The 12,613-nt window shown below is 42.3% G+C and overlaps 1 protein-coding gene across 8 annotated transcripts in view; it reads left to right on the plus strand.

Annotated features, from left to right (window-relative positions):
• Ubox5 (U-box domain containing 5) overlaps positions 1–12,613 on the plus strand; it is a 42,765-nt gene that overhangs the window by 18,216 nt on the left and 11,936 nt on the right. For 4 of the 8 annotated variants that reach the window (XR_005976037.1, XM_041670284.1, XM_041670281.1 and 1 more), the window contains 2 exons: positions 10,119–10,278; positions 12,464–12,558. Coding sequence is in view for 7 of the 8 variants with exons in the window: in XM_041670284.1 (XP_041526218.1) it covers positions 12,505–12,558 (54 nt within the window). In the remaining variant the exon portion in view is untranslated. Of the gene's footprint in view, positions 1–10,118; positions 10,279–10,334; positions 10,490–12,463; positions 12,559–12,613 lie in introns of those variants that run through there. The other 4 variants (XM_041670287.1, XM_041670285.1, XM_041670282.1 and 1 more) reach the window with 3 other exon arrangements.

The following is a 12,613-nucleotide window of genomic DNA, read 5'->3' on the forward strand; positions in this document are numbered from 1 at the left end:
CTACTTTCCTCTGCCTCCCAAGAGCCGCTATTAAGAGGCTAGTGCCACTATGTTTAGCCACTGGGACAGTCTTAAGTCTGAAAAAAAATTTCATTGTTTATCTGAAGCAGTTTAATAAGTTGTTTGTTAAGTCTGGAAACACAGATGGTACACAAATGGTATCTTGGGGTTTAGGGTCACAGAAGAGATCTGAATGAAATTGTGTTAAGTTAGGATTCAGTAGGCAGAGATTTAAGTTGAAAAATTCAAGTGAAACCTAGAGCACATGAAGTAAGGCCCTGAAGAGAAGTGACAAGGTCAGGGTCAAATTTGCCTCCTCGGCTTACTCAGGACCCCACAGAGTTTTCATCCAGAGTTACTAAAGCACTGTTATCTTGATAGCCGTTGTTAATCTTGATAGTTTTCTAAGAGGAAAAACTACTCATGTTTTTTGTTTGTTTGTTTTTTTCCCGAAGAGCAAAAGCAGGGCTAAGATGTGAGTCAGTGACCGTGTGTTTGCCACGCGTATGTGAGGTGCTGGGTTTGATCCCCACCACAAATATAAAACTGTTCACATGTCCCTCCTGTAGTGTCTCAAACACTAAGCCTTTGACTTGCCCGCACATAGCATCAAGTTGTAGGTATCTTTTAGGCTCATACCTGAGTTTGGTCTTTCTTTCCTGGTGGGCATTGTATGGAAAAGGCTAGGAGAGCTGTCTTTCATTTTAACTTGCTCTGAAAACTGTTGCAAGTCACACTTTCTTGGATGGACAGGTAACTCAGTTTAGAGATTATAAGAAGTACTGTGTGTCTTTAAAAGCTAAAGTGTCCAATTTCTGAAATTGCTCACTGCTGCGGTGTTTCACCTACTGTAAGGTTAAGTGCTTTTCCAGTATTTGACAGGTAGCCCCACCTCCCCGCTCGCCTGTTTGTACCTTCTCTTTTAAAACACATGTATCTTCTAGAATTACTTCCCATTACATTCTTGTAAAACTCAGAAGTTCCATTGTGTAAGTCATCTACTTCTGTGTAGGCCCCAAATGGGTGTTGAAGTGCTCCGAGTGTCATGGTCACCCTAATCTCTTCCAAAGTAGCTCTTTATGCTTCTCCACCTCCAGGTTTTGAACCTCAGCAACGAAAAGTCAGTGTGGTTGCTTCAAGCTCTGGGGCACACAGACAGCTACCTTTTAGAGATGATGACTCATCCCATTTGCCCAGGACTTTCCCCACTTCAGAATTGACAGTCCCATGTTACAGAAAGTCCTTTAGTCCTGGATAGAGCAGTACCTAGTAGATAGATAATTCCTCTTGACAACTCCCTTCCTAAGCCTGAGCACAGGAAGGCAGAAGAAACAGATTTGTCCCTGCCCAGAGTATGGATGTAGCTGCTCAGTCCTTACACCTGTGAGAATCCAGTCCAGAGTTTAATTATTTACCTCAACTTTATAAGTACAGAAAGGAAAACATCCCAAACTTAACTGTCCAGTCTAGTTAATTTCTACATAACTCACATTCCAAACTATGTGTGCATTCCTAGATGGAGTGGTTTTGTTTTTGTGGTGCTGGGGATCTAACACTTGAGGCAAGTGTCCCCCATTTTGAAGACAGACTCACCATGTAGCCCAGTCTGACCTTGAACTCTAAATTGTCAGCTTCCCAAGTTGTCCTTTACCTTTGACCTCCACACATGCATTGGCATGTTGTGTGATACCTCCCCACATATAAATATTTTTAAATTGGTATGCAGTTTTGCTGGCCATAGTGCTCATACGTATGATAGCAGCAATCGTCAGGCTAAAGTAGGAGTGCCTTATTCCATGCCCTCCTGTGCTACATACTGAGTTCCAGGCCAGCCTGAGCTAGAGTAAGACTGTCTCAAAAAGGCAAAATAACTCCAACCAATTTCTTAGAAGCTTTGAGATTTTTTTCAGTACACTCAGTAATACATGAAACATAGTCCATATTCCTTGTTTCTTTTGGATAGTATTCCTCCCTCAAAAAAAAAAAATCAAGAGGGAAAATATATCAGAGGAAAACATGAAACTAAAGGTTTTATCTGAGTAGTTTGTACCTTAATGCTTATTGTTTCTGTCTTCATGTTCTTTCTGTAGAATAGAAAGATTGTGAGAACCCTTCAGCCAGAAGAAAGAGGAGCCCTTTGAAGACTGAATTGCTTCTAAGTGGTTCAAAATTACTTTTGTCATCTAGGAGATTAATGGCCAATCTCATTAATGCCCTTTATCTTCCTTGTTATAAGCCCTCAATTACTTACCTATGACCAGTAGCTTTTAAATTTCTTTTGTTTGTTTTTTGAGACAGGTTATCATACAGTCTAGGTTGGTTTTGAACTCATCATGTAGCCAGGGATGACTTTGAAGTACTGATATTTCTGCCTTCACCTCTTGAATACTGGGATTTACAGATGTGTATCCCCACTGCAGGCTTATGTGGGAAAGGGGTCAAATCTAGGGTCTTGTATATGCTAGACAGGGATACCGCAAATGGCGCAACATCACCAACTTGAATTTGAAGAGTTATTTTGGGGGGTGTGTGTGTGTGTGTTGGTTCTGTTCTGGGGATCGAATACAGACCTTTGTAACTGATAGGCCTTCCACTTTACAACTGAGTTATATTCCCAGCTCTTTGTATGTGTATGACTGTATGGACATGTAGGTATGTGCACATGTAGGTGTATGTGGAGGCCATAGGGTGATATCAGTTGTGTCTTCTTCAACCATTGCCTATTTTATTTTCCAAGATAGGGTCTCTCACTGAGCCTGAAGCTTACCAATTGGTTATAGACTGGCTGGCCAGCAAGTCCCAAGACCTCCTATATCTGCCTCTTTAGTACAAGGTGGATTATAGGTGTGTGCAGCCACACATAGCTTTTTATGTGTGTATTAGAGATCTGAACTCACTTTACCAACTAAGCCATCTCTTCAGCCCACTTTCTCATTGACTACAGACCTTAGAAAAAAATCCTTTCACATACAAACCTTGAATGCAGGGGTAAGTAAGTATATGTCTTAGTTAGGGTTTATATTGTTGTGGGAGACACATGATTGTGGAGCTCTTTTAAAGGAAAACGTTTAATTTGGATGACTCGCTTACAGGTCAGAGGTTAAGTCTATTATTGTCATGGCAGTGAGCAATGGTGCTAGAGAAGGAGCAGCAGGCAGACATGGTGCTAGAGAAGGAGCTGAGACTTCTTACATCTTGACTCACAGGCAACAGGAAGTGGTCTGTCTCACTGTGTGAAGCTTGAGCATAGGAGGCCTCAAAGCCCACCTCCAACAATGACACACTTCCTCCAGCAAGGCCACACCTCTCACTAGTGCCATTCCATTTGGGGGCTATTTTCTTTCAAACCACCACATTTTATGTGGCTTTTAAATTTTTTACAATTTAATTTGCTACCGTACTCTGTGTGTGTTATGTATGTGTGAGTTTGGACATGCACATACTACAGTGCACATGTAGAGGTCAGAGAGCAACTTTTGAGAATGAGTTCTGTCTTCCCACTTTCAGTTCCAGCAATCAAACTCAGGACATCAGACTTGCATAGTAAGTTTTTACCCACTGATATATCCTACCAACCTTGTGTGTATGTTGTTTTGAAATAGGACCTTATATATTCTAGTCTGATCTCAAACTCCCTATGTAGGCAAATAGAACCTTTGACTCTTAATCCTGCTGTCTCTACCTCTCCAGTGCTAGGATTATAGGCAAGTTACACCATGCTCAGTTTATGCACTGCTGGTGGTCAAATCCGAGACTTCATGCATGCGAGTCAAACACTACCAGTTGAGCTACATCTTCAGCTCAAATGAGTATATGTATATTTACACACACACACACACACACACCTGACTGAAAACAGTGCTCACTCTTTCTATGTGGTGCATTCTGGTGTTTCATTTTTAAACTATTTAATTAAAAGAAATGCTTGTGTGGTGGCTTGCATTTGTAATTCCTAACACTAAGGAGGCTGAGAAAGGAGGATAGCCCATGAATCTGAGGTCAGCCTGGGCTATGGAGAGAGAGACCCTGTTTCAAATGAATACAACACACTGTAAGTGATATTGTTGGTTTTTTTTTTTTTTAGATTGGTTATTTTATGTGTATGTTTTGCCTCACTGTACGGATGTGTATCATGTGTGCCTGGTACCTGTAGAGGTCAGAGGAGAGTGTTGGGTCCCCAGGAACTAGAGTTGGGGGTGGCTGTGAACCACCGTGTGTGTACTGGGAACTGAGCCCTGGTCCTAGAGCAACAAATTATCTAAACTGCTGAGCCAGTGCTCTTGCCTCTTCTATGTAAGTGTTTATTTTTATGTGTTTTAGTGTTTAGCTTACATGTATGAATGTGGATGACATGCATGTCTGGTGCCTGTAGAGGTTAGAAGAGGGCATTGGATCCCCCGAGAACTGGAGTTACAGATGGTTGTGAGCCACCGTGTGGTGCTGGGAATCAAATCAGGATCCTCTGGAAGAAGTTTGTTTGTTTTTGAGACAGGGTCTTACTATTTAGTCCTAGCTCTCCTGGAACTTTTATTTGTAGACCAGGTTGTCCTTGAACTTGCAGGGATCCACCTGCTTCTACCTTCCAAGTGCTGGGATTAAATGCATGCACCACCATCACACCTGGCTCTTCTTTTTCTTTTAATTCTTTTATTAGTTCTTTGAGAATTTTACACAATGTTTTGGTCATATTCACTCATTTCCCTATTATTTTTTTTCATTGTGTGCATGTATGTAAGACAAGGTCTCAGTATGTAGCCCTTGTGTGACCTAACATGTTCATTGCCCATTAGTTATATTTTATTTCATTACTTATTATTTTATTTATTATTCTTCCCTTCTAACACTTTTGGGGAGTTGCAGACATGCCATGGTGCATGTGTGGAGGTCAAAGGACAACTTGTGGAAGTCAGTTCTCGCCTCTGACAACATGGATCACAGGGATTGAACTAGGCTTCCTTTGTTATCTGGCCAAGCTACTTCTCTGGGCAGCCAACTACTTTAACTATGATATGGGGCCCCCAGTTTGTATTTTGAGATCTCATTTGGCGAAGGAGGCTACAATTTGAAAGTATTTTACTGGACAGAGTTTACAGTAAGTTTGGGTTGCAAGGCCATTTCCTTGGCAGAACTGGGAAAGCTGTTTTTCTAGGCGAGGCTCTTTGTCTTTTTTGTATGTTGAATTCCCTTGCCCCCATAAAGCATTAAGGTAGGAGGTTCTTGACCTTTAAAGATCAAGGTATTGAAACTAGGTAGCTCATAAGACTAGACCAGCAAAAGATCTTGACAGAGCCAGCATTGATGGAACCAGATTTAGGAGGTCGTGTATCTAACCGCTGCAATAATGCTCAGTAATGTTCCCACCTGGCTACTTTATTTTCCTCTCTGTTTCTCAGTGCCTTGTGAAGGATTTATAAGTGTATAAATGTACAGTAGGATTCAATTGTCCATTTAAAGAACTGTTTGGTTGTGTGCAGTGGTAGAGTATGCAATCCTAGTCTTCAGGAGGCTAAGACAGGAGGATCTTAGGTTTAGAGTCAGCCTGGGCTACAAAATAAGACATGGTCTCAAGCCACATAGAGCCTGTCTTGGGAATTAAAAAGATAGTTTAAGGCTGGGCAATGGTGGCGCACACCTTTAATTCTTCAATACCCGGGAGGCAGAGGTAGGCATATTTCTGAGTTTGAGGCTAGCCTGTACTACAAGAGTTAGTTCTAGTACAGCTAGGACTGTTACACAGAGAAAACCTGTCTCAAAAAAAAAAGTTTAAGTAAAAAAATAGGTTAGTATATCCTGGTCTGTCAGATAAGATAAAAAGAAATATATTACATATACACATAATTGCATTTATGTAATTCAGAATTTTCAAGAAAATGTAAGAATTAGTATATTGCCAGGCGGTGGTGGTGCACACCTTTAATTTCAGTACTCGGGAGGCAGAGGCAGGTAGATCTCTTGAGTTCAAATCTAGCATGGTCTACAGAGTGAGTTCCAGGACTGGCTCCATAGCTACTGAGAAACCCTGTCTTGAAAAACCAAAAAAATAAAATAAAATAAAATAATTAAAAACAAAAATTATAGCCGGGCGGTGGTGTTGCACGCCTTTAATCCCAGCACTCGGGAGGCAGAGGCAGGCGGACCTCTGTGAGTTCGAGGCCAGCCTGGTCTACAAGAGCTAGTTCCAGGACAGGAATCAAAAAGCTACGGAGAAACCCTGTCTCGAAAATCCAAAAAAAAAAAAAAAAAACAAAACAAAAAACAAAAAAAAAATTATGATGTTAATAAAAATATCAGTTGAACAATAAACATTGTATTTAAAGTGGCATTTTCTTTTAAACAAAAAACTTGCATATCATCATAGAACCTTCATCTGGTGATGGATAGAGATAGAGACAGAGACCCACACATGAGCACTGGACTGAACTCCCAAGGTCCCAATGAGGAGCAGAAGGAGGGAGAACATGAGCAAAGAAGTCGGGACCACGAGGCGTGCACCCACCCACTGAGACAGTGGAGCTGATCTACTGGGAGCTCACCAAGGCCAGCTGGACTGTGACCGAAAAAGCATGGGATAAAACCAGACTCTCTGAACATGGCGAACAATGAGGGCTGATGAGACGCCAAGGACAATGGCACGGGGTTTTGATCCTACTTAATGTGCTGGCTTTGTGGAAGCCTAGCCAGTTTGGATGTTCACCTTCCTAGATATGGACGGAGGGGGGAGGACCTAGGACTTACCACAGGGAAGGGAACCCGGACTGCTCTGTGGACTGGAGAGGGAGGGGGAGAGGAGTGGGAGGAGGGGGAGAAGGGTGGGAGGAGGGGGAGGGAAATGGGAGGCTGGGAGGAGGTGGAAACTTGTTTTTTGTTTATGTTTTTTTTCTTCTTTTCTTAATAAAAAAAAAAAAACTTAATGCTTGGTATGGTGGCACATCCCTCTAATCCCAGCATTTAGGAAGTAGAGGCAGAGACCAGCCTAGTCTAGGACACTCAGGATTACACAGAGGAACCCTGTGTCTCAAAAAACAAATAATGAAAAAATGTATTAAATTTCTTGGGGGAGGTGTCTGCTACAGTGTGTGTGTGTGTGTGTGTGTGTGTGTGTGAGAGAGAGAGAGAGAGAGAGAGAGAGAGAGGGAGTTTTCTCTCCTATCTGATGGAACTCAGGTCATCAGGTTTGGTGGGAAATGCTGTTGCCCACTGAACCATATATCAAGGCTTTCTTTTTCTTTTTCTTTTTTTTTTTAAACAATTTTATTTATTTATTATATACACAGTGTTCTGCTTGCATGTTTGCCTGCAGGCCAGAAGAGGGCACAAGATCTCATTACAGATGGTTGTGAGCCACCATGTGGTTGCTGGGAATTGAACTCAGGACCTCTGCAAGAGCAGCCCGTGCTCTTAACTTCTGAGCCATCTCTCCAGCCCAAGGCTTTCATTTTCTTACAAAGCATTTTCTTATGAGAATGAATAAGAATAGCAACTCTTCTATAGAATTCTGAAAGTTGTAGTAATACAGAGACAAAAATAAGAATTACCTAACACAGCACTTGGGAACTAGAGGCAAACAGATCTCTGTCTGTGAGTTCGAGGCCAGCCTGATCTACAGAGTGATTTCCAGGACTGTTAAACACACACATGAAATTATCACTTTAGAAAAGCGTACTATCACTATTATTGATATTGTAAAACCCCAAGTAAATCTACCTGGCATCTGTTAGGTTGAGTGAGTTAAAGCCCTGAAGATGTTGGGCGGTGGAAGAACGCCTAGGGTGCATGAAGCACAACTCCTAGCCCCACCAAAAATCCAAAAATAAAATAAAAAATAAACTGATCGCATATAAAGGCCCTGAAATGTGTATTTCCTTGTAAGTAGAATAATTGGCCCCCCAAATTAATGCAAGTTGGCGTGATGGTGCATGCCTATAACCCCGGTAGTAGGGCCGTGGAGACCGGAGGGTCAGGAATGCAAGGCTACTTGCCAACCTTCTTTAGACAATGAAACATTATGAGAGATCCAATTTATTATAATTGAAATATTTAAAAGCATGTAGAATCTGTTAAAAATGTAAACTGAATTAAGACTAAATGGGGAAAGACAAAAATCTACTTAAAATGTTTCTCTCAGGTCTGGTGTGGTAGCACACTTGGAAAGTGGAGGAGGAAGGTCAGTAGTCAGGTGTGTCGTTGCTGCATAGTGATCTTGAGGCCAGCTACAGGAGATGATTTACTATTGAATTATACTTTATCTATCCTGTTTGAAAATTATTTCAAAGCAATATTATGCTCTATGACATAAATATTTTAGACAGATATATTTAAGTGCCAGGCTACAGATTTTTTTACTGCTTTTTCTTTATTCCTTTTTATTTATTTATTTTTAATTTGTTTTTGGTGTTTGAGACATAGTCTCTCTACATAGCCCTGGCTGTCCTGGTACTCAGAGATCTGCCTCTAGTTCTGGGATTAAAGACTTGTGCCACCAAACTTGATTTATCCCTGCTTCATAGCAGCTGAAGTAAAGGATCCTTGTCATACCTTAATGATATTGAGTTTCTTGGGGGAAACAATTATTTTAATATAGAAAACAAGGGAAAAATTTCCCATGGATCTCAAAAGGAGCATATCAGGTAGAGTAGAGCATAGTTGTCTTAACTTAAGAAAACTACGTCCCACTTTACTGGAACAGTTAGGTGCATGCGCGTGTGCTGGAGTGGAAGAAGCTTGGTGACGTGAGTGGCTGAAGTGGTTGTAGAGATGGGCCAGCTGAGGAAAGGCGTGCTGGGCCACCTGTGTCCTACTGTGCTAGTTAGTTTGGATAAACTCTACACAATCTAGAGTCCTCTAGGAAGACGGGAGAACTTCAGTTGGGGAAATTGGGGCTTGGAGAGATGGCTTGGTGGTTAAGAAAATAACTGCTCCTCCAGAGGACCCACCGCATGGCAGCTTGTAACCATCTGTAACTTCTGTCTCAGGATCTGAGATGCCCTTCTGGCTTCCATAGGCACCAGGAATTCATGTGGTACACAGTTATACATGTGGGCAAACAGAACAAAAGCCTCCTGCCAGCTGTAGTGGCACACCCTTTAATCCCAGCACTGGGGAGACAGACAGGCAAATCTCTCTGAGTTTGAAGCCAACTCAGCTGGTGTACACAGTGAATTCCAGAGCAGCCAGAGCTACATAGAGAGACCCTGACTCAAAAGCTAAAGAAAGCCTTTATCAGGTAAGCCTGTAGGCAAATCTGTGGGTTTTTGTTTTTGTTTTTTGATTAATGATTTGTGTGTGAGGGTGTAGCCCACAGTGGGCAGTGCCAGCCCTGACAGGTGGTCTTGAGGAATATAAAAAGCAGTTAAGTGGATTAAGTCGTGAAGTTTAGAAGTCGAGTAAGCTGCAGTACTCCGTGGTCTCTGCTTCGGGTTTCTGCCTCCAGCTTGCTTCTTAATTCCTTTCCTGACTTTCTACAGTGATGGACTAAACCCTTCTTTCTCCAGCAACAAAATGCAGACTAATACGGTGCCATAGTTACTGTTCTATTGCAGAGGGAGACTCCATGACCGAGGCAACTTATAGAAAGAAAGCACTTAATTTGGAAGCTTACTTACAGTTTCAGGGGCTTAGGCCTTGATCATCTTGGCAAAGAGCATGGTAGCAGGCATGGTGCTGGAGAAATAGCTGAGAGCTCACAGTTACAGGTAGATAGAAACAGAGAAAGACAGAAATGGACAGACTGGACCTAGTGTGAGCTTTTGAAACCTCCTCCAGTTACACACCACCTCCAACAAATCCTCCTAAACAGTTTCAGTAGCCGGGACCAGCCATCCAAACATAAGCACTATGGAGGCCGTTCTCACTCAGATCACATATATAGCAACTAAGTTATTTTTACACATTTTAGATTTTCCAGTGCTAGGAATTGAACCTAGAGTTTTACAAATACTACTCAACCTCTCTACCACTAAGCTATCTTTTCAGCCCTAATTTGTATTTTTTAAAGTTATTTGTGGTGCTTGGGATTGAACTCAGAACCTCATGCATGCTAGCTAGGCAAATGCACGTCACTGAGGTCCCCCCACAACCCTAAAATTGTATTAATGTGTTACCATTTGTTTTTGCTATAGGTGAGGATCATCCAAACTCCTGAGAAATCTGTGACATAGTAGTAGTATGGGATAAGATCTGCCACTACCAGGTGGAAATCAAGAGGTGGCGTTGAAGCTGACAATGAAGAGAATTTAATGTGGATGGACTGGACAGCCTCTGTGTGTTCCTTCCAACTCAGTAAGCTCTGCGGAGAGAGGCGCTCCATGGGCTGCTGTCCTAGGCTCAGGCTTCAGTAATGTTCTCGTGGAGCTGGCTACCATTGACCAACTTGGAGCAGCTCTATGACTTTTGACTAGAAGGTTCTTCTTACACGGGAAAGGAGAGGCAGTCGCAATGCACAGGACCCATTAAAGTTCCCCTTGACTTGATCCAGTATATGCTGGAAAGGGTAATCGAGATTTCCATGGGTCAGGCTGGGGAAGTAACTCATTTGGTAGAGTGCTTGCTTAGCATGTAGGAAATCCCTGATTTAATCTTCATTCCCACATAACAGTGTGGTGGCATGTACCTCTTGAAAAGTAGAGGTGGGAGGATCAGAAGTTCATGGCCTGGGCTACTAGAGACCTTATCTCAAAAACACAAACAAAACAAACAAAAAAGACTTCCACATTTCTTTATCATACATTAATTTTTAAATTTTATGTGTATGGTTGTCTTACCTGCATGGTATTTGTACCATGTGCATACCTGGTGCTCGAAGAGGCCAGAAGGCACCAGATATCCCTGGACTGGAGTTAAAATTGGTTGTAAACCATCCTGTGGGTATTAGGAATTGAACCTAGGTACTCTAGAAGAATAACCAGTGAGATAAATATATATCTAATAACTTCTGAGCCTTTTCTTAGAAGTCACCCTAATTTTAATTCAGTGAGTACTCTGGGCACAGGTGGGGTGGTGCAGCCAATAAAGGCACTCCCATGAAAGCCTGAAGGCCTAAATCCTGCCGTTAGCAGAACAAGAGAAACAACTCCTGCCAAGTTGTCCTCTGACTCCCCATACACCCTGTGGCGTCTATGAGCCTTACATTCAGTATACATCCACATCACTTCCACCTCTCTCTCTCTCTCATTTGTTTTTCAAGACAGGGTTTCTCTTTGTAGTCCTGGCTGTCCTGGAACTTGCTTTGTAGACCAGGTTGGCCTTGAACTCACTGACATCTGCCTGCCTCTGCCTCCCAAGTGCTGGGATTAAAGGCATGCACCACTGCTTGGTTTACAGGAGTTTCTTAAATGAAGAAACCTGAGGGATCAGTGAGATGGCTCAGAGGGTACAGGTGCCTACAGTACGAGCCTAAGCCTAACTACCTGCTTTAGAGACCTAGAACCATGTAGAGGTGAAAGAGGAAAATGTCTGTCCTCTGACCTCCCATGTGCTGTGATCTATGTGTCCTTACACACATCATGGATGTATAAATACACAGTAACAATTTCTGTAATTAAAAAAAAAAGGACTCTGGTATACTTAAATAAATGGACACAAATGCCATGCTTGTGAGGATTCCATGCCATGCGAGTGCATGATAGCACCCTCATGCTACATAGAGGCTGTAAGCCAAGAAAAGCACCTCAGCCGTCTCAAAAACAGTTCGACTCTTCCAGGTGTGGAAGGAAGCAATAGCAAGGGTTGAGTGTGCAACACCACTATGATTGTGTTCTGTGACCCTTCCCATTCACCACCGCCTTGTTATCTGCTGCTGTGCACTGGCTCCTTCCTGTGGGACCCTGCAGAACTGACACGCTTTGCCCATATGTAGAAGTTAGGCTAGAAATCACCTTCTCCAGCCTGGAGACATGGCTCTGCAGCTGGGAGCGCTGGCTGCAGAGCACCTGGGTTCTGCCAGCACCACATGGTGGTCCACAACCTTCGGTAACCCTAGTCCCAGGGTGTCTGAAGCTTCTTCTGACACCCACGGTGCACAGGCATACACTCAGACACACACATAAACGTTAAATAAAATATGTTTTTAAAAGGAAAGAAAATTGCCTTCTTAACTTTTCAGTGAATAATTTCCCCCATCATCAGTAGGACACAAGGAAAATGGTGGGACTGGGAGAATATACTAGAAGTTCTGCTTCTGCTCTATTTGCTCCTCTTTTAGATTCAACTCCTGAAAGTTTAAAACTGATCAATCATTGTTTGTTTGTTTGTTTGTTTGTTTTTGGTTCTCAAGGCAGATTTCTCTGTGTTACTCTGCCTGTCCTGGAACTTACTCTGTAGACTAGGCTGGCCTCAAATTCACTGAGCTCTGCCTGCTTCTGCCTCCCAAATGCTAGGATCAAAAGCATGTACCACTATGCCTGGCTTTAAAGCTGAATTATAATGTATCTGGCTAATATTAAGTTTCACTTCTTTTTTTTTAAAGGCTGTTTCTGATGCTTGGAAGCTGTTCTTTCAGCCACAAAGATGGTAATAAATCTTTGCCTCCCACAGTTCAGACCAAGAATTCACTGCAATAAGGTAAACCAAACAAATATATACACAAAAATATGTAATGTGTCCTCGTGCTGTTCCC

This window comes from Microtus oregoni, unplaced genomic scaffold, assembly GCF_018167655.1.
Source record: "Microtus oregoni isolate MIOR12 unplaced genomic scaffold, Mior012 000020F_ref0000438, whole genome shotgun sequence".
NCBI lineage: Eukaryota > Metazoa > Chordata > Mammalia > Rodentia > Cricetidae > Microtus > Microtus oregoni.